At 38.3% G+C, this 24,958-nt stretch overlaps 1 protein-coding gene across 1 annotated transcript; it reads right to left on the bottom strand.

The window, feature by feature from the left end:
* LOC149161390 (putative apyrase 7) lies at positions 1 to 19,131 on the bottom strand. Its single transcript, XM_089436989.1, has 3 exons — positions 18,726 to 19,131; positions 3,730 to 5,910; positions 1 to 590 (listed from the first exon to the last, which is right to left on the bottom strand). Exons 2-3 carry the CDS (start codon positions 5,750 to 5,752, stop codon positions 301 to 303), a joined length of 2,313 nt encoding a protein of 770 aa, XP_089293115.1. The 5' UTR covers positions 5,753 to 5,910; positions 18,726 to 19,131; the 3' UTR covers positions 1 to 300.
* Between the last annotated feature and the right edge of the window lie 5,827 nt (positions 19,132 to 24,958).

Genomic DNA, 24,958 nt, shown 5'->3' with positions numbered 1-24,958 from the left:
TTTATGTTACAAATATCCATCAAAGACGCTAAGCGAGATGAATATGCTAACATTACAGATAAAATTAACAAGATCCAACCATCCGCCAAAATGTAGAGAGACCAAAAATACAATTCGCAATATTTTAGTATATATTTCATTTGTGCTGTAGGGATCTCCCCTCAATACATAAAGAACCAGCCCAGAGATGCTGCATAAAGCTACACTCGCTTAACAAGTTGATATTCCAGATTCTCCTGTAATGTACACTTTTGAGAAAAGCACAGCCTTTCTCTAAAATCTATATACAGCTTCTAGCCATCACAACTTGACGACATGGCTCTCTAAAACTGATAAACTGAGATCTTCTCTTGATTGTGATCGTCGACTCTGCAACCGCATTTGACCTCTGTGAGGCGTCCACAAGGGTCCAGTATCAGTTTGTATTTGCCCCAAATTGCTTGGAAAACACAATCCAACTGACACAGTTGACTGGTGCTTGAGAGAATCAGCATGTTGCACACTTCCACCCGCAAGGCTTTGCGCAAGTCCAAATGGTTGCTGACACCCTGAATTTGAAGGGCTAAGTGGTATCTTTGCTCTTCCATCCCCTGAAAATAATGAAGAAAAATAATTCCAGTTACATTACAGAATATGATGCTTGGGAAAACACAAACAGAAATCATATACAATTTGCAACATCATGATTCATAACTGTTTTAATTTCAATTCAAGCAAGAATAAACAACATTATTAGAATTACATGACAAATGAATTTGGAAGGTTTCCTGTGATGAGATCAATAAAGTAGATACAAAATCCTTCTTGTAAAGTAAAACTAAACAATAGAAATCTTAATGGCGACCACATGAATTTCTATCCCATCCAATCAGGATTAGTAGACTGAGCATGTTATTAAAAGAAGCAAAGCTTCTCCCCCGAACCACTTATAGGGAAGGCAGTTTCACAACACATGAGACAGAATAAAATGGGGGAAACTAGTTGAAGGATCAAAGCACCAAAGACAATAGAAACAGATCTACAAACTGTAAGTCCTGGACTTAAATTTCAGTTCAATGATAATACATGAGAAGAGTAGAACATGCAGCCTACCTCCTACAATGGATGTCAGCCCATCCCCTAGAATTGCCTTATTTGATCCTTTTTTAGTTTTTTATAGTAGCTTCAACCACACCAGTTAGCAATTCTGGAAATGATTTCAAACAACTTTAGGAAAATGGAAAAGAAGAGATGAAATTCCTCATTGTAAATAAATGTCAGTTGCATCAGAACCAAGCCCATAAAAAAAGAAATCCAATCAGATCCAAAACGTATCCATGTTTACAGTATGTGTAAACAAAGCTAAAGCTTTTGGAGAGATGCAAAAGTGGTGAACTTCTATTCGATCCTTGCTAATTCTGTCCATGATATGAACAACTTCCCCATATAACTCCGTTTGTCAAGGATAACTTAGAGCAATGCCTTTGGAGAAAAAGGAAATGATAAGCAAATAATGAGCATGTAAGAGGTTGGGGAAAGTTAAGCCTAGATCACACGGGAAACACATTCAACTTGAGTTTGTCACCATGTTGATGGTTATCCCCTGGATTAACTACCTACGAAGGTGCACTGTCTTCGATATCTCTTGCATGTAAAATTTTCCCTCAATTTCCAGGATCAAAGAAGTATGCATTGTATTAAATTATAACCAAAATTGGAATCAAACTATTCTAATGTTAAAAACTTCTTCTGAATGTCACTCATCAGAAAAGGAATGCATTGCCATGGATCAGTGGCCAATGAAGAGGAGCATAAAAAAAATAGTGACAAGCATGATCTGCAATGTTACAATTGATGTTATAGCTCAGATCTTTTTGACACATTTCACATGCAGGGAACAAGGAAAGAATCCTGAGCATATGACCAGAAACAAGGGTCAACTAAGATGCCCTAAGGCACTTGCCAAGAAACGTGTTGGTGTGAAAACAGAACTAGAGAGGACACTCCTTTGTGACCAGATGCTGAAAAGAGTCATGGCTATGCAGGTTAGCCCAGTAGCAAATTTAGGCACTATGGATCTGGTCTTGAATAGAAAAAACGAAATAACTAATTGCTAGATTCCTGTTTGCATATTAAATACAAGGGGTGAAAAACATATCATTGATAATTTCTCAGTACTACAAGGTACCTCCAGGGAAATACACTTGCCGTTTCTTCAATTTGGTCGCTTCTTTAACATAGTTACGACACATACTAATGACCACACAACATTTCGAATTCAAGTTAGCCTCTTTTCCTAAATGACTATCTCGTCCGTAGAAAAGGTCAGCTCTATAAACTCTATTATAAGGTTTATTAAGGAACACACACATGGTATGACTTCTACATTTGAGAAATATATGTGTTTTATAATTAAACAAGCTTTGGGAAGTATCCTCTGTACAGTGTTAAATCTTTTATATTTGCTTTAAGGAAGGCATGCTTTTTGAAATTCATGGAATCTCCAAATGTTTCATTGTCCACTTTGACTGTTTGACATAATCCAACAACGTCAATGATATCATGTAGAATGTCATCGAGTATCCCATTCTTCATATCCACAGTTCTTGACTCACGCAAATGGTGCATCAAAGGCACTTGGTTTCATCCTTGTGAACAAAGCATCCAGGAAGGGAGGCACCTCAGCTCACTTGGAATCCCAGAAACCTGATTATGAGGAAACATTAGATGCAGCCACAATGCCACATTATAATATACTCATTTTCCACACAATACTGCCATAGGTGTTCCCAATCATCTGAAACACTTCAGACTTTAAACCTGTTCTGCATTTAATTGTGTAGTAATCACAAAAATGAAAAATGTGGAACAGCAAGAGCCAAACATATCAAGAGCCCATGAGCTTTTAGTCTTGAACAGCTCATGACCTGAGGATGCCTCTTCTGTGGTTTTACCCTTGTTGAGATTAGTGGAACATGAGAAAATTAATTGACATCCTCAACGGGAGTGAGCTGACTTTATTCCACATACTACAGGTTCACATGTACAGATCCTTTGTTGTGTGTTATTTTTTCATGGAACAAATCATCATCATGAGTATAGTTACAGAAATTATAAACTATTGCTAATACTCAGCTGAGCACTAGTCCAAAGTAATCGTATTAATCTTCTCAAAACCTTTGGCAAACCAAAGACAACCAAGCATGGCACTCAAGCAACAAACACTTGTAAATTCAATAAGAAACTTAAGTGAAAATTTTATGCAAACATATGCAGCGGACTTGTGGAAAAAGCAGGGGAATCAACATTTCTGTAACCACGGAGGTTAAAAACTTGACATAAGCATAAGATGCAGCGAAGAGTAATAAATGCATAGCCTCTGAAAGAAAAGAGAATTAAAAGGCAACATAAACACAAACATATAGAGGCAGATTGTCAAGTGAGTGAAGGAAAAGAAAAATGATCAATCAAGATTATTCAATTGGTAAAATAACTTTTTTCTGAGTTAAGGCTTCTGTGATGTGAATAACTTTGATTAATTTTTTTTGGATCCATCACACTGAGTTTTTTGAGTTGATATTTGGAGGCTTCGAGCCAGCAAGTGTTTTTTGAGTCCTGATGATGAGCCACTCTGGCTGGCTCAAAATGTCAACTCAAAAAACTCACTGTGATGGATCTGGAAGAATTTAATCAAAATGGCAAAAAAACTGTTGAAGATGAATAATTTAAAGTTTCAGTTACAGAGCTTACCAGAACGACTTGGAGAAATTCCATTACCGATGGAATTACGTCCTTGGAAGCGAAAAGGCGATGGAATTTTGATAATGGGGCTGCCACTTGAAGTGTGTTGTCCAAAAAGAGGCAAATGCGGTTTACGCCATAGCCTCAAGATCCCTTTACGAAGGCACGATAAAGCAAATATTATTATTAAAAAGAACATAAAGAGCACTGCCGTAAGAGTAGTTGGATCTAAATCGAAATGTCTTTTCTCAAAAATGTGAAAATTAGCCTGGCCTCCCACTGGCGGCCGTTTTAACAAAAATGTTCCAGCTTCAAGCAATGCAGCACCTAAAGTCCAAGTAATGCTACCAGACCCCACAACTACTTGTTGCTCCTTCAATTGCAAACCATCTCTCAGGAGTGATACTATATATGGAGCACGAAAACAATATTGTTCTATAAAAGGCTGTGGAACAACACTCCGCTCAGCATCTTGCCAAGTTTTAGTGCAGAACTCCCGACCCTTCTCTAGAACATCATTAAATGAAGCGGCAGCAGATAGATTAAAAAACTTGAACACAACAAAGAAACCTGACATAGCATAGAATTGCCCTTGAGATTGTTGCTGCTGATCACTGATAGCACAAGGATGTTGTTTGCAGTCTGTCCCTGCCCCCGAATGTGACCATTCAGAGGCATTTATGGTTGATTTCGCTAGAGCTTCACATTCTTCCCAGTTGGGCTCACCAATCAACTCAAGCCCTACTCGAGATTCTTCTTTACTTATGTCTCTTCCACCAACCAGAGGACTTCCATTCTGGAGTAAGAAAGAACACTGAGAACATGAGTATTGCTGTCTATAACCAGCATGTATGCAAGGATGATTGAGATGCAACTGACCACCAGAGAATTTCCCACTGTCAGTTTTTAAATTTTTTCTGAGTAGAAGTACAACGGACTTTTCAAAGGCATCATTTAGGCCATAACCTGTAAGAGAATATGCATTTAGATGGCGTTCCATTGTTCCAATGGTCAGATTCAAGCCATATTTAGATTCAAATGTCACCTGTAATGAGGAACCCCCTAAGTCAAGTGCACCAAACGTCTCCAGAATCGGCATATTCTGCAATCTACCCATCATATAATTAAGAGCTACCCATCCATAGTAAGCCTCTTCTACCCCAGTAATTATCCTAACCCAGTTTCTTCGACACATAAATGGAGATTCTTCTAGAATTGACCATGCCTTGTCCAGGATCCATTCTGAATCTGAACTTGGCATCCTGCGAAGCCCTGCTGTGGCCAAAAGGAAAAGAGGGCTATTTTTATGAGCATGAGCCGGTATTTGCTTTTCAGCCCACTGGAGCAGTGGTTCCATGGCTGACCTCAACCCTGATTCATTGTGTAAAAGTTTATCAAAACCAGGTTCAGTTTCCATGCGATGATAAGCTCGACCATTCTGTTGCCTTGACTTACCATCAGTACCTTCAGGAAATGGGCGCAGCACCATTGGAAGACTCCCTTGATGCTTGCCATCATTCCGCACCCACTCATACACATAAACTCGGGTACCAGTGCTCCCACAGTCCAAAACTATAGAAAAATGTGATGCCTCTGTACTCCGATAAGATTTTAACCAACCAAATCCCGCAATGATCAGAATTAAAAGCATTAAGAGAAGTAAAAACCCAACAGCCACCTTTAACCAGCATTGTTTTCTCAATGGTGTTGAAGGTAGGCCCTTATCCTTTGAAAAGCTAGTGCCTCCTCCTGTGCCCTCCCTTATCGATGAAGGTTTTGTTCGAAGAATACCAGCACCGCTCAAGGCTAAATCCCCTTCTTCAGAACCAACCTTGCGGTATGTTGAGAAGTCTTGGAGAGACGATGAAAGCCGCAGGCCACCTGTCTTTCCATAACCTGCCCATGCAGACCTGAAGGGTGAAGCTAAGGGCGGCAATGCAGAAGATGAAACAGAAGAGCCAGAAGCTGATGAAGATGCAGAGAAATGACTCAATGTTGCAGCAAAAACTGCAGTCACTCTGTCAAACCCCATTCAATCTTTCTTTTCAATTTCTAACAGTGTGCCTTTCCCTGGCAGATTCCAACTCTAGATCTTGCCGAAGCACATATACTCAAAACTAGAATAGAAAGCTGTTCATCGTGTTTAGAAAACTCTGATGCTGCACACCTGCAATCATTCTGACCTGCATCCTGTTATTTAGCCAAACAAGAAACAGGTTACAAATCTGGTCTGCTTACAATCTTTCGAAAATATAGAATTGAAATTCATAAACACGCTATCTATTACATCAAATTTAAACAGGTTAGCAACCATAACTATCCATGTACGTTTAAACAGTAGTTCCAGTCACAACGAGTGATAGAAAGAAGTAGAAAATAATAAATACAATGAATTCAGGCATGATCTTGCGAAGGCTTGACCTTGAACCCAACTTAAATACTTTTCTTCTTCTCTTCCATCATTTAAAAATTGTCTGGATTATCCCTTTGTACAATAATTATGAGACAAGCCGTGGTTAGTACTCCCATTATCACAATGGAATAACCGAGAGCATACTACCAGAAATTATACCATGTGTAGGCTCTAAACATATCATTATACTTAGGACTTGGTCACAGACTCACACCATACATTCAAGGACAATTTTCAAGCAACATATGCTGGCTAGTTCCCTAGCAGACTTTTTGCTTCGCTAGAATTAGAAAAACACCAGCCAGCTCCAAGTAAACAATCAGATGTAAACTTTTTGATACGGTATACCATATCTTGTAAAGAGTTCAGATTTAATATCGCTCTCTGATATTGAATATATAATTACCAGAACACGCTTCAGATATGTACCACAAATTTACGTAATGTGGAATATTGGGAATGTTGGTACAACTGTCCAGAACGGTTAGAAGTTCTGCTCAAATCTGCAGAAAATGGCATCCCAATAACAGCGATAATATATATATATTGAAAAATCACCCAGATGGAGTGTTAATGGGTGGGGTCACAACAGTACACGTGTCACTGGTCTGCCATTCCACCGTCCAATGAAGGTCCTGTGCAACACAAAGAGGGGATTGAATGAGGCTCACAACGAAGAGGAGATGGGAAGCAGGGAAGTGTACAAACTCCTCTCCACCAGCTGCTGATATGATGCTTCTGCATCGTAATTATGGTACAGTGAGAAGACCACCCTGAAACCAACCAGGACGTGCATTTTAAGGTGGAAGAGTACCGGTGATAGCTGCTGCAACAATATTTGGGAGAGGAGGAAACAGGAGGAACTCTACATGATGGTTCTTCCGGTTAGAATTGGGGTTCTTTTATTCTGTGGCCCGCTTGCAATTCAGTTTTCCCAAGTTTTCCCAGAGAAGGATGTAAGGAACAGGTGCTGCAAATGGCTCTTGATAGCTCCAAGGAGCAACTCCACTCTGGTTCCAGGTACGTTATTCTTCTGGTGTTTATGGTTGTCCTGGGTTGTGCATCAGCATTGGTCTGGGATAGGATACCTGTTTCTTGTTCTGGATAAGCCGGTTGTTCTGTCAGTCTTTTCTGGGGGGAAGTGAGGCTCTTTTCTGCTATCTCCAGTCATGCCCCTTCTCCTCTGTTGCAACTCAGTTCTGCCCGCTGCGCTATTTGAGTTGGTTTCAGGTCTTTAGTTGAGGGATTTTACCTTTGCTAGGATGACTCATTGTGCAGGAAGAGATGGAATGGGTGGTGTTACCATCTATCTTGCAGAGGATACTCATGTGATGATTCAAATCTTAGATCTTTTGCAGTGAAGCATGATGATGCTAGCCTTCAAAAGGTTGGGATGTATGTTGGTAAAAGGCTTCTTCAGTTGTGCACCATGAACCATGGAGATCTTCGGTTCAGAGAGTCTCATTTCTCCTGGGTGTTATGCTTGCTACTTATGTAGTGGTACTTGGTTCTTTCTCTCTTCATGGTTGCATTGAACTTTGAAGTGTATGGTTTCATCTGATGCTTTGGCTGGAGGTGAGGCACTCTATGATATAAAGGTGAAGCATATTCATGATTTTTTTTTAATTATAAATATAGCTTATAAATGAAACATTTTTATTACCATGGTAAAAAACCTACTCCTTGATGGCACATATATGAGACAATTTATTAATTTAATAGTATGAAAGCAACCCTTCTGAGCATCTTGGAAAACTTTAAGTAAAGAGTCAAAAGCCCCTTCTTTCATGTAAAGCTTATCCATAATATATTTCTTTTCCCACATGCATTAAAAAGAGTCACATATTGTTGAGGAAATATCAATTATGGGAAAATTTCATAGTGTGCCTCATTATTCAGGGAGTGGCTCACCTTATGAACCCAATTTCTTAGATAAATACCATGACAGCAATTAATTAAAGTTAAGGCATATGATAATCAACCATATTTTTTTGCCATGTGTTTTAAAGGTCACAAAAGCACATATGTGGAGGAAGAAAATGAATATTTCCATTGGATTGACTTGGGGCTTTAATGCATGAGAATGCCATCCTAATAATATGATGAAGACTCCGTTCCAATCTTAGCTTTTAAAGGGCACATAAGCACATATGTGGAGGAAGAAAACGCATATTTTCATTGGATTGACTTGGGGCTTCAATGCATGAGAATGCCATCCAAATAATACAATGAAGACCCCCGTTCCTGTCTTAGCTTTTATCTGAGGTGGATGTGGAGCAAGAGAGGTTCGAACTAGGTGGCATACAGAAATCAAACTACTCAGCCATCCCTTTATCAGATGATTAGATTGCCTCATTATCCAAACAAATTAAAATCGACCTATGTTAAGACCATTGCAAGGGTTCAGAACAAATGGAATCATTCTTCAAGCCAAATTTACGATGAAATGATACACCAAGCTTAGAAGGGGGCCACTATCCACATGATATGCAGGCTACACCACATCCATTTTTTTCTGGCAGCCATATTCCATTATTGTATATCAAAAATTTTATCAGGGATTGCTTCTTAAACCGAAGAAGGGTAATCTGGAAAATTTAATGGGCCGCCTTCACATTACAGCTAAGCACCTTGCCAATCCGCATCGTTTATGCAGCAGCAGAGTATGATAAATTGGATGGAACCATGTTAAAACAAGTTATGAGCTCGATATTTCATGGGTGGTCAGCTAAAGGGATTTTTTGATATAATTAATGCATCGAGCTTAGAAGGGGCCAAAAAGTATTTCAACGCTACATCTCTTTTCGTTGAACTCTGGTCTTTGACGACGCGAATACAGGTTCAGTTTTCGGGTCCACGAAGATATGGTTTACAGGAGATGATTTAACCATGCGGTTGACCTGAGCGTTGTAGAGAGAGCCGTCCATATTATGGCGGTTGGTCAACCTCATGATGGGGCCATCCCCATTATCTAGCATCAAGGACATTGATGTGGCCACCAAGTCCATCTAATTTCTTCATGTTGTGTTTTGTGTAGGCTCTATTGATCTATTTCGCCCATTTAGGATACTTTTATAATTCTCTCAACATATGTTAGAATAAATAAAAATAATATTTTATTTTGTGAGGTAGGTTGAACTATTTATAGTTCTTTCCAACGTCTTGTAGAAATAATAAAAATAATAATTCATTTTGGACCTTAATGGCAATAAGCAAATCTTTTTCTGTCTGGAGAATCAGTGATTTGTTCTGGTGCAGATGTTTTTATATCTCATTGTTGTTCCCTTTGTTGCTGAAGTAGCTAAACATATATTTCACATGTTTAAAGTTGGTGTACTGATCCCATCTTCCATGTTCTGTTATAATTCGAGATCTGTTTATGAATGCATTTCCTTATCTGTTAATCGATTGAAATTTCTCATATATGATTCTTGATAGTATTGGGTGTTATTTACATGTGTAATATTCTTGGCCATATTTCTGTAATACATGGCAGCAAGGAAAGAGCATTATTGGCTTGTACTTCTCAGCTATGTTACCTCTTTTTATAGCATATCGACATCGGAATATGCCAAGTGGTACTACACTCTATATCCCACAAATCATCATCAACAACAATCCTCTTAACTAATTGAGCTCTTTTAGTTTGGCAATATCTCCATGTGGACCAAATATTTTTGCATACCATTCATTTGTAAAGCTTTTCCACCTACACAAACCTCATTAGGACCAATGTTAAAAACATCACTAATGTGGCAATTTTTTTGCAATGCCTTTTCTCCCTTTGATACAAAAATTGATATTTACAAAACAGCAGCACATCACAATTTTTACTAAAAATCACGAAGTGCAATGTTTCCTATAAAAAGTACACTATGATATCAAAAAATCGCCGAGTCTGAAAAAACGACCTATAAAAGGGTCAAATCCAATATTCTGGGGTTATTTTTGTCTACAACTATTAGGGAATGGGAACAAAGGAGTTCCTTATCGACTTCAATTGATTTTAGGAGGGAAAAGCAAGCATTTTAATAATTGTCAAATAATTTTTGAGTAGATATTGATTGTTATCCATAGTTTTCATTTTCCCAGGTATTTGTTGAAAACCCACAATGTAAACAACTTTTTTCTTCTAAATTTATGCAAGGGTTTGTTGCTTATTGCCTGTCACTTTTTATCAACTTTTTACAAGTCAAACATCGATTTTGTAAGTATGATTTGTTTGACTAACATTCTTTGCATTTATTTATTTTGTTTTTGTGCCCTAGGCTTATCGTTTGATATGCAATTTAAGGAATGTAAGTTTTCCTTTTTCTCATTGAATTCAAGTCATCCTCAATTGTCAAGAAACTTTGCAAAGATGTGGAGAAGATCCTCAAGAGTGTTACCTTTCTTCTCTTTCTCTGATTTTGTTCTCCATTGATCTGATCCATTGTTTACTATGCAAGCAGCAATTGGAATTGACAAACCCTCAGTTCCTATCCTCACAAGATGTTCAATGAAAGAAGAAAGTTGAGGTCCACGCAGGTTTTCATCTTGTATCCAATCTAAGGACCAATGACGATGCCTAGAATTTCATAGCATTTTAGATGAGGAAATCAGAGGTCCCAAGAATCTTTGGAAAGAAATGGAGCAGATTTCAAATGGGGATTTCTTATATCAACAAACATGTTTTCTGATAAAATTATAAAAGTACCATATCGATTAGCTGGGAAAGATTATACTTTTTATTGCTAATTTGAAGACATGCGATATGCTTTATTTGATGACAATTCTACAAGTAATAATCTAATCAATGCAAAAAACTTCATAACACCTCTTCCCTACCCACCCACCACAAAAGATCATTTGGCAACTTAGATTTATGCATCTTATATACTAGTCATATTTTATATTTACATGGCAATGCGATTATTTGATGTTGTTGTTAATTTATATATATTTTTAAAATTGAAAAAAAAAAGGAAGATAGATTTCACTAGATTAGGATTGAAATGGAAATTGCATTTATCATCAACACTCCAAAAATGAAAAATTAAAAATGAGATAATCGATTAGACTTTATCAAGCAATTTTCAGGTACCATAAGAAACTCCAAGTTTGTAAATTGTCAATAAATGGCTTGAGACAAGTAATTTTTTATACCGAAACACTGGGCCTCTTTCCCCTCCTCAAAAATCTACCAATTCCACCTAATTGGGATCCCATCTTGCTCAACAAAAGGTCCAGAGAATGTTTATCACAACAGGTCCAAAAGATGCGTTGATATCTACCATCAACAATGAAGCCTACAATTCTATACACCATTGTGTTCTCTATTATGAGCTGGGAAACATATCCCACACACTAGATTCATTTTGAATGTCAACGATGAAGTGTTCATTCTTCTCCTCCACTTTGCAATCAATCCCCTTCAAACCCATTTTTCCATTTAGTACTTTGAACAATCACATTGAATAAAGGACTATTCCTTTGATATTTCCATCCATCAAAAATGATGGACACCCCACAAATGCACCATGAATTCTGAATGGGTTCTAACTTCTAATTCACTCTCCACGCATAGCTTCTCAATTGTCAAAAGTGTAGTGCAAACCTTCTCATATCCAGGGCCCTTGTACCCTTTGGGGGCTTCATGAAACCCTCTAATCATGTCCATCTAGTAAGGGGATGAAATTATACATCTTCTGATAAGTTCATTGACCATACATCGATTCATTGATAAAACCCATGTTAAACAGCTCCATATTAGACACCTTTGAAGGAATGTTGGATTCACTAGGGAACACTAAATACCTTGATGAAGTTTCTCCTATTCTTGTTGGTTGTTTATATATAATGACCTAAGTCACCTGACACGGGGATTCGGGATTCATAGTGTCGGATTCGAACACGTTGAGGCCCCGGAACAGGACACGTAGGATTCGTTATATATTATTTTATTAAAATATATATATATATATATATATATATATATATTAAAAATTAGATATTTCTTACACAAATTTTAATTAATAATACAAATTTATTGATTTCAAACATAGATCTTCATCTATAGCATGCATAGTACATACAAAATTCAAATACATGCTAGTGGTCACATATATCATGATTCATAATTCATAAATGAAAGACAACTTACAACTACAAGATAGTAAGATAAACACACTGACAACTGTAGTTTTCTCATTAAGTCATCAAATCAAAATGTGTTACCTAGGTAGTGCTGCTGCAATGCCAATGGCAAATAGAAATAGAAAATATAGAACAACTACAGGTATACAAGCCTCAAGGCATCAATCCTCATCATCAGCATCAGAATCAACATCAATGTCCTCATCATCATGGTCCCCACTGCTCTCCTCTGCATCCTCCTCCTCCCCTGTATCCATAGTTGCCTCTGCATCTGCCGGTGTGGAGGATGACCCCTCTAAGTCATCAAATCTAACAGGCTCTAGCATTGGATCACTGAAATCCAAGTTGGCCAATGCCAACTCAACACTGGTGTCCAGACCCATATCATCAGGAAAGACATCCCACATCTTTGTCTTTCCCCTCAACCACTCTTCCCTCTACCTGTAAATAAGACAAAGGTTGGTGTTCACGTACACCATTGTCTCTGTCGTCGACTGCTCAAGCCTGCTCTTCTTCACACTATACAAATTCCCATATGTGCTCCAATTCCACTCGCAACAAGAGGATGAAGTCACCTGAGAGAGGAGCCTCATGGCTAACTGCTGAAGAGGAGGGCTTGTTGCCCCATTATTTGCCCACCAAGAATAGGGCTTCTTAGCCCCCTGTCTCTAATCACATCATAACCTCCAAATCAACCACTGCCAGTGGAAAACTCTACAAAGACATCCTCCACCTCATCAAGCAATGCACTATCCTGAAAAGTCCGCCTGAATGCCTCTTTCCTCCCCTGTGAGATTTCACCATCCATGTGAGGAGGGAATCGGCAGGAAGGTCCACCATTCAGCCACTCATGGTTGTAGTATTTGGGGTTCAATGAGTGAGCCAAACAATGTAAAGGTGTACAATTCTTGTCCCATCTGCTAACAAGAATATCATGTATAGTATCACAAAAGGTATATGGTGATGTCTCATACTCGAGGCACTCACTCTGTAGAATAATGCTCCTCACAGACTCAATCATGGAATCCCATCCCTCATAAACCTCTCCTAGGATGGGTTTGTCTGTATCTGCAAATCGAAGCAAAGAAATGATAGGGTCCATGATCCGAATAATTAGATCTACCAAGCATCATCTAGCACTGTGTCCTTCACTCTTTTAGAGGCTACCTGATCTGTCTTTCTCCAAAAAGACCAAAACTCATAAATAAGCATGGACCCAAGAGTGGTCTTGACCTCCCTCAACCTCTTCAACATCATGAATGAAGAGGCAAACCGTGTATCAGCAATCTTCAACAATGATAGATTGGTGTACTCCTTGTAGATAGTGAGGGCATTTGTATGATTTTGCACAAAGTTACGAATATGTCGTGCATCCTCAATAATGTTACCAATCCAAAGCACATCAGAAGCAATGGATTTCAGTGCTAAGTTCAATGAATGGACAATGCAAGGTGTCCAAAACACTTGTGGATATTTAGCTTCCACAATCATGCCAGCAGCCTTGCAAACAAGTGCATTATCTGTAATGATTTGCACACAAGAACCAACACCAACATCTTCAATAACTTTAATAAATAACTCACCGATAGATTGTGCATCCTTGTATTCTCCAAGTGTATCCACTGCTTTCATGAAAACTGGACCATTCAAGGAAGACACCATGAAGTTGATGATTGGGTGTCGTGTTGGATGTGTCCATCCATCAGAAACAATGCTAACCCCATATGTTGGCCATGATGCTACAATAGGCTCAAGCATTTTTTGCACCTCTTTTTTTGCCTTCGTCAACAATGTGGTTCTCAGCTTCTCTGACCCAGGAGGCACATACCCTGATGGAGCCCCTTGAGTTAGAGCTCGGCACATCTCAATAAATAGAGGTGAGCATGCAACATTAAATGATATGAAGTTTTGATAGAAGAAGAAGGCAATGGTGAAATCAAGCTCTTCCCGTCTCTCTTTTTGGAAAATCCTGTCCATTGGACCAAGTGAAATTGCTCTTCTTTTTGCTGCCTGTCCCCCAATAGAACTACCAAATGGAAATTTGGTGGTGGCTTTCCTAAAAAATGGAAGGGGGTCTTCCTTCTTGGGTTTTTTTGATTTTGAAGCCACATTTTCCATACCAACAGTGGACTCCTTTTCCAATTCTTTTTTCTTTTGTAAAGGAACACCTTTACAAACTCCAATCCCACAACCCGCTAAAGCCAACAAATGGGCTTTCACACGGAAATATGTGCTTTTGAAAGCAATGTGACAAAAGTTGCATCTCCATTGCACATTGCCTCCTCCCTTCCCCTTGGTGCTTGTCCCATCCTCTCTTGTGACATATTTCCACAAGGGATATTTCTCAATGTTGTCTTTAGGTCCTCCTCTTCCCTCAACATTAGTTGCAATAGACTCAGATGATATTGGGGGAGGAGGGGCATCTCCAATGGAGACATTCTTGCCCTTCCTTTGCCCCCTAACTGCTGCCTTTGATTGAGCCATGAATATTGTAAAAAAAATGAACAAAACATGCACAAATTTGTAAACAAAAAATCATATACAAACTGCTGTAATAGAATAAGAAATGCAAAAAAATGGAGCTGAAATGCACTTACCTGGTGCTTGAATCTCCTTGTTGAACACTCTACTCCCTTAGCTCCTTGCTCCAAACCCTTATCTCCTTGCAAACAGCTCAAACAATGCAGATACAAATGACAAACAGCGTGAAAGAATAAAAGAAATGTGTGCTTTTTAACCCGCGGGAGACAGTTTTCTGGGATACGAATCCTAAAATCGAGATTCACTAGTCATGTACAGGATTCGTACGAATCCTAGTCGGACTCGTCGAATCCGGTTTTGGGATACAATTTTCCAGCGAATCGTATCGGACACGCGGGATTCGGATTCGTCGGGGTATATCAACGAATCCGGTTACTTAGATAATGACTGAATTTCATTGTGCATCTTCACATTTGCATCCCTAGTTCCTTTCTTTATTTTGCCATTGTTTCCTTGCTCAAACCCTTTCCTTATATCCCATATGGGTCAGGTGGATTGATGCACACTTCTAATTATAGTGCTTTTTATGCCAGGTCAATAGGCTTTCACCTTAGTGTAAGAAACCTTGGGCCACTACATAATCTAATTTCTATATTTTTCATGCCAATTAAATGGGCTTTCACCCTACTATAGGAAGCCTTGAATTACTTTCCCTACTCGCTACAAAGTCATACCAAATACTTTCCTAGGATTCTCCTCATAACAATAACATATTCCAAAAGAGGGGGTCATGGATCGTATTTGGCAATGATGGAAGATCCAAAACCCTAAATATTCACAAATGATGATTCCATGATGAGTCAAGAAAATGATATCTAGTAGCTACAACATACTTCCCCTCAGATTCTAACATATTTCAAAAGAGGGGGCCATTGATCATATTTGACAATGGAGGACACGAAACCCTAAGCATTCACAAATGATAATTCCATGATGAATCAAGAAAATGTTATCTAGTAGCTACAACCTACAACAGCAAAATAAATAAAATCAGATTTTATTTATTTCAATATTACCATGTTTCCATTTTTTTAATTTCAATATTGAAAATTAAAATTAGGTTCATTTACATTTTTCCCAGCAATTTTTTTGGATCCCGTTTATTTTGTAATTTTGATACTATTTCCTTATTTGTTTTGGGGATTTTTACCATGAATCATGGCTGTCTTCACAAAACATTAGATGAAATTGTTAGTTTTGTCTGTTGTATTGCGAACCATAGATTTGGGATAAAAATCCCCATTGCAGATGCAGAAATAGCATCAAATCTAGAAGTGTGTGTGTAGCATTGAAAATTGCAAGGTCTAAACAATAATAGTGGGAAATTAGCATGGAAAATTAAAAAGCAACACCAGGGAATTGAAGTAAATGAGCAAGAGAATGGATGATTCATGAAACGTATCCCTGGAATTAAAGAATGAAGTCTGAAATTAAGGAACAAAGATTCCATACTCAACAGCAGCCCACCCCAATTAAAGCCAACTTCTCCAACAACTCCAGAATCAGCTACAAACCCTCAAGAATAAAGTATCAAGCCATCAAAAAAGGAACTGCCTAATGGCGACTTATCTCCACAATGCTCAAAATGTATTGAGTATTGTCGTGCTTAAGGGAGACCCTTGAGGCTCTACTTACAATTTTATGGGTTCCTTTTAGGGTTAGGGTTGTTGCGATTGTTTTTCCTGGTTTTTGGGGGGGTTTGTTTTTTAATCCTGTAATCCTTTTCAGCCAAAAAGGCAGGCCTACAGGATGGAAATGTTTCAAAAATTGTGAAATATTTCACAATTTTGCCAGAAAACAATGTTTTCACATTTCTATCTCCAGAATCCTAACACAGCATTTCCAAAAATCAGATAGTCGTGAAATAATTTGATGCCATATCTGGGGTGTACCCTCTCTGAAACGCTAAATGGTGTTTTGCCCTCCCTTCCAAGCATTTCCGGTAACAGAGGTCACAACATTTTCTTGCCCTATCAAAATGAAGATTCTCTTCCTCTAGCTTTACACAGAAATAGTGGTCTACAACCATTATCTGCTTAATAATGCAGCGCAAGAGGTTATACTCGAATGCACCAAGTAAATATAAAAATTACAAGATTTATATCATGCCCACCTCTAGTGCAAAATCTTCACAATTCTTAAAGGTCTCAATTTTATCCAATCTGCCAGTCTAATAAATAAAGTAGCCTTATCAGTCTAGGTTGGCCCAATTCCTAACATCATTTTTCAAGGAGATCGTTGACACCTGAACCAAGACATCTGCACAACATTTAATACCTTTTGCATAAATTTTGTGAACAAGGAATCATCACCAAAACCTGTGCACTCACTAAATTAAGAAATTTCACCTCATTTCAACAAGTTTGCAGATTTATCAATAAAACATTCAAACTTGGGGCTGAACTGAAATATTCTAAAAAATACCTGCAAATATCTCAACTTTATCCAACATTAATCTTGGCAAGTTCAAGTAAATAAACACTGCAATATGCTTCCACACTTAATCAATACAACAACCCTTAGGGCATGGTGTAATCATATATGCAGATTTGAACATTTCATTCATGAACAGCACAAATATAACAGTGCATTTCAGATCTGAAGTTTCATTAAAGGGTGTGAGATCACACAACATTTTCAGCCTTGCTGTCCCAATAAATCAGTGTATCATAACAGCCATGAAACTTGCACAATAACTAATAAAATCAGATCTCCAAGTACAGAATTTAGGACGTCAATGATAAACTTCTTATTATAGCAATAATGAAGATAAAGTACCATACCCAACCTTATCCCAATTAGGTAGAACAAGTTCTTTCAGCTCATCCCATGCAAGGACTCCTCCAAAATCTCCCAAACCCTGTCTAAAGGGTAAACAATCACTACAAACCCTAACCAACAATAACAAAACCTAGCAAGGCATCCCACCAAGCAATACTAGCTTCTCTAAGAGCTCAACAGCAAGCTAGCATCAATGTTATCAGGATTCAGAACCAAAATGTTGACGAAACCAGTAGAGCCCCTGAACCGAGAACCAGTCACAACTGGGCCAACAACAATTTGACCAAAAACACATAAAATATTCAAATTTAAATATTAAAGGAAAAAAACCGTCCAGCAAGGATCTATTTTTGCTGTGGTGATATCTGTTCTACAGATGACATGTCAAGCTGTAGTGATATCTGTTCTACACATGACATGTCAAAAAAGGCAAGGCCAGGTAGTCACAAGTGAATTTGGTAGAATGCATACTGCTCCGACTTGGCTTGTGCCTAAGTTGAAAGAAGTTTGTGTTCTACAGTGTAACCTCCTGCGTCATGGTGTGTTTCTCTATGCAACTTTCTTTAAAACAATGATTATACGATTATATATGAATGTAGCTCAGTGGGTTACCTTAATAGATTTGAATTAGCCAAAAGGAAACATATTTATATATTTATATATAAATGTAGCCCGATAAGTAAGCTTAATCAATTTGAAACTACCAGTTTTAAGACAGATCGCAGAGTGTTCATAGATTCAGGTTTGGTAGAGCCCCTCTGGGTTAGAAGTACATATTGCACTTCATGGCATTTGCCCAGACACCATTCATAAAATATAAGCAAGTACCCGAAGGGTTTCCCAGGACATTTTCCATGGAAAAAATATATCCTACAAATGTCCAAAGCCTCGAATGTATTTAAGACCAAGGTTTTCATGCAAAACTACAATTTCTCACACGATCGGGACCTGCATTGTTCGCAGTGTGGTCTAACCTAATTTGCCCTTAGACGTAGGGTTTATTTGTTCTGTGGGCAAATTAATCGGGACTTGTAACTGGATCTTATCAAAGAATGGCCGTCAAATTTCCACTGAAAATTCAAAAATTAAATAACCAAATAATAACAAAAACTACAAATCCAGAAGCGACCATTACCTGCTCATAAAAGCTGCAAACGGCGCGCCCCAAAATATGCCAAGAATGGTCGATCATGCGACCAATCTCCAATTAAAATATGCCAGGGCGCATGCCGGGCGCCCCAGCGCTTCGAACCTGGGTGGGACGAGCCGCTAAACTCCTTGATTGCTCCTCCTGCAATAAAATCCGCACCCGCACTCAGATCTGAAATCACTTTGATGGTCTGGGATCGAAGAATCCCATATTGGTTTGCCTTCGATTTCGTTTCGTCTGAAACTGGAAAACTATATTCACATTCAACGCTTCCAACCCATAGGTTGAAAATTTAATTCCCCGTGATGGTTCCCTCCCTGACATTTCACCAAACGCAGTTGCCCGAGAAAATATATACATTTTACAGTGTTAAGGCTTTTCATATATCATTTCAACTAAATAATAATAATACTTTATGCATGAGAGACATCATACTAATCCATGTTAACTATGGGTGGGCGTGATTGCGTGTATTTTATGTTTTTTATTTTATCAAAAAAATAATATTAATGTAAAATTTAATGTATAAACATAATTTTAATATTTTTTTAGTTGTTCACTTCATTAAAAAAATTGAAATAGTTTTAGTGGTGTATTTAATTGAATATTGTATTTTTAGATGATGATATTGTAAATTAAGGTTGTTCTTTATTTAATTAAAGAAAAATTGAATATTTTTAGTTGTTTATTTAATTGAAGAAAAATTGAATATTGTATATTTAAGATAATGATATTCAAGAAAGTTGACAACCATTGTGATTGGATTATTTTGTTTGAACATGTGTTTAAGAATTTCATTAGTTGACTTCCATTTTAATTGGATTTTTTTGTTTGAACTTGTATTTATGAATTTTATTTTTTAATTATAAATAGATAAGTTATGGTAATTTGAATTTCATTAGTGGACCACCATTCTGATTGTATTATTTTGTTTGAAATTGTATTTATGAATTTTATTTTTTAATTATAAATAGATAAGTTATGGTAAGAAATTTAGTAAAGTTAGAGGAGGTAAGAAAGTTGAAAGTCACAAAGCATTATTAAATGTAGCTTTTGTCTAAATATTGAATTAATATTTAATATTTAAATAAAAGACATTATGTTAAAGCAAAGTTTTAATATATAGTTTATGGGGTGTAAAATAAATGGTGATGGGGTGTATGTTAAGTTACTTTGTAATGTGAAGGTCATTAGTTTGAAATTTCGTGGGCAAAAATCCAATGATGTTGAGGGCTCATGTGGCCCAAGCCGGGTGCGATCCCCGGGTGATGTTGAGGGCTCGTGTGGCCCAAACCAGGTGTGATCCCATGGTGATTTTGATAGCTTAAATACCCTTAAATCACGGTTTCTCAAGACACAAGTAAGTCCTAAATCAAACTCAAATAACTTGATAAACCCCAACCTCTAGGGGAGGAATATAGGGCCAGCACCCTAAGGGAGGACATACCCAAACCTGAGAGACCCTGGGAAGCGAGGAACAACAAACCAACCTTACCTGGGGAAGAAACCATGAGGATGCCCAAGACAGGCAGGTCGCGTGTCGTTTGTTGTCGTGAGGGAAAAACTTCAAGAGAATCAAGAAAGGAAAGAACCCATAACATTGAGAGGACTGGTGACATTATGAAAGAAATTTCGAAGGAAACTAATTCTGGCAATGGAAGGGATAACAAAAAGGACATAGGTAAATGGGAAACTATTTTGTTTTACTATTATAAAACTGATAACTGTAATGACTATGTGATAGGTCTCACCTCACACTACACCCAGCACAGTGAGGAAGATAGAGAACAACAAGAAGAAGACAGCAACAGGTAGGCAGGTAGTAACATGGCGACCAGGAGAGGCAAGTGAGATAAAAAGATGGCAGAAGGAACGAGCGGCTCGAACAAAGAACAAAGGAAAAGAGGGAGAAAGTCGGGCAGTGAACATATGAAAACCCTCATTGATGCCTATATGGCAGGGAACCCGCCGGACATCAGAGCCCAAATTGTTGGTTGGGAGCGAGAACTTAATGATAGTATAAAGAACCAAGACATCCCCATGGAGGAGTGGGAAAGTATGGTTCCCGATCCAGGGAATTCTCGAGGTCGTCACTCCCTCTTCAGACAAACAATACAGCAGTATTGGGTCATGAAGAATGTGGTGGCACAAGCCATGACCCTTAATCAAGAACAAGCAACGAGTGGCGGAACAAAGGCAAAGGAGAACACCAAGGAAAAGGATCCAGTCAGGGCTGAACTCCTCAGGGAAATTGCAACAGTTCAAATACAGACCTACAGAAACAACTTGGCCTTGGGAAGAATCGAGCAGACACTACAAGATATGAAGAGGAGTGAGATGCTTGGCTCCAGTGCCAAAGCGCTAGCCCTAGTAATATCCTCGGACGAGGATTGAAGCAGCGGTCCAGTACAATTCTGATAAAATTTTGATGAAATGATTTTACTTTTTAATTTATTTAATCTGAGCAGTAGTATAGACAGTAAAGACAATGTCGCTAGATGGATAGAAAAAAACCTTTTCAAATTTTGGACAGGTTTTAATGCAGACAGGTGGCTATCTGGTTTCCTTCGGGCAGGTAAGCCACCTGGAGCAAATGGAAGTTTCTAATTTTGGAAAATTAATATAAATAGAGGAAGCACCACCAAGTTTACAAAAAAAAAAACTTGATAAACCCAAAAAAATCAACATATAATTAAATATGACTTGCCTCCAAATATTAAATTAATATTTAATATTTAAATAAAAAACATGATGTTAAATCTAAGTTTCAATATAGAGAATTTAGATAATTATTTCGCATCATTGTATTGGTGGTTTTGAAAATTTTACATGATATTGTATCCTCTTGATATATATTAAATTGATTTGTACTCTTAAGTATTTTAGATTTTAAAATCTTTTACACCTTATAATTATTTTTTACATTTACGAACCCTCGATTTAAGCTCTCCTTTTACTCATTTTTTCTTATGTCTGATAAGTGTAAGAGGGGTTATCACAAATCTTGGAAGAATAATATAATTTTTATTTGCTTAGAATCTTGGCACATCTACTAATAACAAGTTAAACCTTACATACTTTTGTAAGGCTTGAAAATCACCATCAACCTTCGTATTAGGAATTTGATTACCGTTGGGGATTCCAAAAATGTTATTAGGCATATGGTTTGGAACTTCATTCCATTTGCTAATCTTTTGGGTTCGATGATAGAGAGGATATAGTAAACTTCAAAATCATTCTCCGGTGTGCAATTTTATCATGTTTTAAGGCAAAATAATACCACTACAAACAAATTTATGAACCAAACAACTTTAGTAAAAGAGGTGAACATTGTTATTAATGGCAAGTTCTACATCCAATCTATACCTTGAATTGATGGAGGACAAGGCATATATCTCTCATTTCATAAGGCACATGACTCATTGTAAGTTGGTTTCTCATACAACATTGTGTGGCATGAGAGGTGGCCCTTCCCATTTCCTCAAGTGCCTTAACCTATTATCTCGAACAAACTTGAATATGTATTTTCTATTCCTCATCACTATGGGATTATAGCTTTGTGGTTTGACTCTTCTACGCAGTGTCTCCAATATAATAGTCCAAGCTTGTGTCTAGTGAATTCTAGTAAGTCATGGGTATCTTCCTTTCTTTTTGAAGAACTGGTAGCTAATGGGTTTATTCCTAGTTTCATATTTAGAGAGTTAGACCCTATTTCAATCTTGTTAGATATGTGTTATATTCTCTGCATGACTAGCCCCGTGCTTGATTCATATGTGTTGAGCACAATGGGGGGTCACAAACGAAGCAACAACCCCCTCTATTTGAGGGGTTACGAGGGGGGTGAAATTCCTGGAAAAAAATAAAAATTAAAAAAAAAATAATAATAATAATAATAATAATTAATTAATTAAAAAAAATAAAAAAATGTATTTTTTTGTCCGCTTTTGGCGATTTTTAGTGCATGATTTCCACTTTAGTGATTTTGTGGCACATGGTTTTCTAGTTCTAATTAAGGATGTGAGATTGTAATATAATCTAAATCAATGGAGCAGGGGATTTTGGATGTTGCAAAATCCTATATTTTGTATTGTAAACGATGAAGTGATTAATGATAAAAATTAGAGGCGCAACTCTATACATTTTGCTATTTTTCTCAATTAAGGGTTTACAAGGTAAATTTCTAAGTATTGTTTTTTTATGACAAGAGGAATCGACAACTAGGACAGTTTCATACTCGCGTAACATGAGGTTGATTATGACTACTATCATTGTAACCCCTAGGTGCCTCTATATGCCCCTTTTCCAAACACGTGTAAGTCGAGGGGATTTGAACCTCGGATCTCTTAGTACATAACACTTCAATTTCACAGTGCTAATTTCCAATTGAGATTTCCCCCAAGGGCTTGACCTAAAGATGGAAATCAAGATTTTTCCTCCCACTTTAATCATTTTCTCTACCAACTAAGCTATGGTTGAATGATAGATAAATCTACGTATTTTTTGGGATTATCCTTGTTTCATTTTTTTGTTTATAAAGAGTTTATGTATTCATTGTTGATTATAAAAGTTTAAAGCTTACATTTGGTATTAGAGTGCTTATTGACTTCATACAGACGTCTTTGTTGCTAAGGTTTCAATTATCTTTTTTTTTTTCTAAATAAGATTAATCTATTAACATAAAGGGAGTAAAATTACAGCGAGACCGAAGTCAAAAACATTGCCCTGAAGAGAGGCAAAGGTGTCAAGATAAACATGGAATGAGACTGCCCCATTTCAGGGAGCTCAGTCTTGAACCGTTTACTGAGTTTACAAAATTCAAAAAAGAGTTGAAATTCCATATAACCATCTGAACAAAAACTTGCCCAATAGTATGGGCCGCCTGTCGAGCTATCATGACAACAATAAGCAAGCTAAACATCAGGAGGTTCTTCAATAATCTGGCACCAACCTGTATCAGGCATGTCCCCTTCAGGAGCAGCTGTTGAGTTGGATGGACCAGGGTCGGCCGGCGCCATAACCACATTCGGAGCGCTGCTAGCTGGAGCCGCAGGAACCTGCAAAGATGCTCTACCAATCCCCAACTGGATGCTCGAAGCCGGAACAGAAACAGATCCCGGGCCCTCCTGATGAGAACTAGGCTCTCCCTCTTGGGCTTCCTCATGGAAGACCACCGAAATGTGCGCGGTGATCCTTGGACGGTTCAGAGCGCTGCAGAAGGTGAAGAGCGCAGAGCCATACGAGGGATGCCCTCTTCCACTTCGAGTGCGAGGATAGTGCCCAACAGAGAAATCGCTTGAAGGGGAGGGCGACTCGGTGGACGGGCTGGAAGGCACCCGCCTAAGCTGACCTCGTCGAGACCTCATTCGATGGCGACGGCGAGGCATCGGGACGACCGAAGCAGCAATATGAGAGCGAGGCGGGGCAGCAACGATGACCAAGCTAGCGGAAATCGAGACAACAAAGACCAGGCCAACGGAAATCAGGAAAACAACAGTTCGCAGGCCTGGTGCCCGGGATAAAAAACAGAAGGAAGATGGAGGCAGCTCTACCATAAGACTAGAGCCAGGATTCAGAGCCGCCTCCCCGTTCAATCCACCAGAAGCAGCAGTGAGGATGAGACCCACATAAGTAATGCAAAAATCAGAGCTCCGTCCAGACTTTGGATAATTCTGCGAGTGAATCAACGGAATTTGCTCCCCCGCCAGCTCATAACTGAGCCTTAAAATATCAATCTCCTTCAGGCATCGAGATACATCCGTCATAACTGCAGCAATGAATGGAGCCGAGGTCTGAGACGAGTCGGAGCGTGTGAGCGCATAAACCAGGGTGCCAGACAGGGAGGGAGTTTCAGAGCCGTTTAACAGCGAGCAAATGAACTCTGCATAAACCAAATTCCGAGAGCCTTCATTTATGAACCGAGTTATCATGTTGTACTGGGTGGGCAGGTGTCGTGCCTCCTCGCGCCACCTCTGTCCCATCCAAATTGATAGTTGTTTAAACACCCGCATCCGGGGGCTAAGGTTTCAATTATCTTAGGTCTATGATAAGCCTATTTTTAGTGGGAGCTTTGTGGTGGTGATTCTTATGGTGGAAAATAATGAAAAGCAATTCAAAAATAGAGATAAAGAAATCGAATAGGAAAAGTTTTGAGTTGTGGAAGCTCGAAATGGAAGATCTTTTGGTGGACAAATATCGATGGATCACTGTGGATCTAGGTA

The sequence above is a fragment of the Pinus tabuliformis genome, chromosome 5_2, assembly GCF_031772625.1.
Source record: "Pinus tabuliformis cultivar Carrire ecotype Pingquan chromosome 5_2, CPIR1, whole genome shotgun sequence".
In the NCBI taxonomy this organism is placed as follows: Eukaryota; Viridiplantae; Streptophyta; class Pinopsida; order Pinales; family Pinaceae; genus Pinus; species Pinus tabuliformis.
Note: the sequence above shows the minus strand (reverse complement) of the source record. Positions and strands in the feature narration are given on the sequence as shown.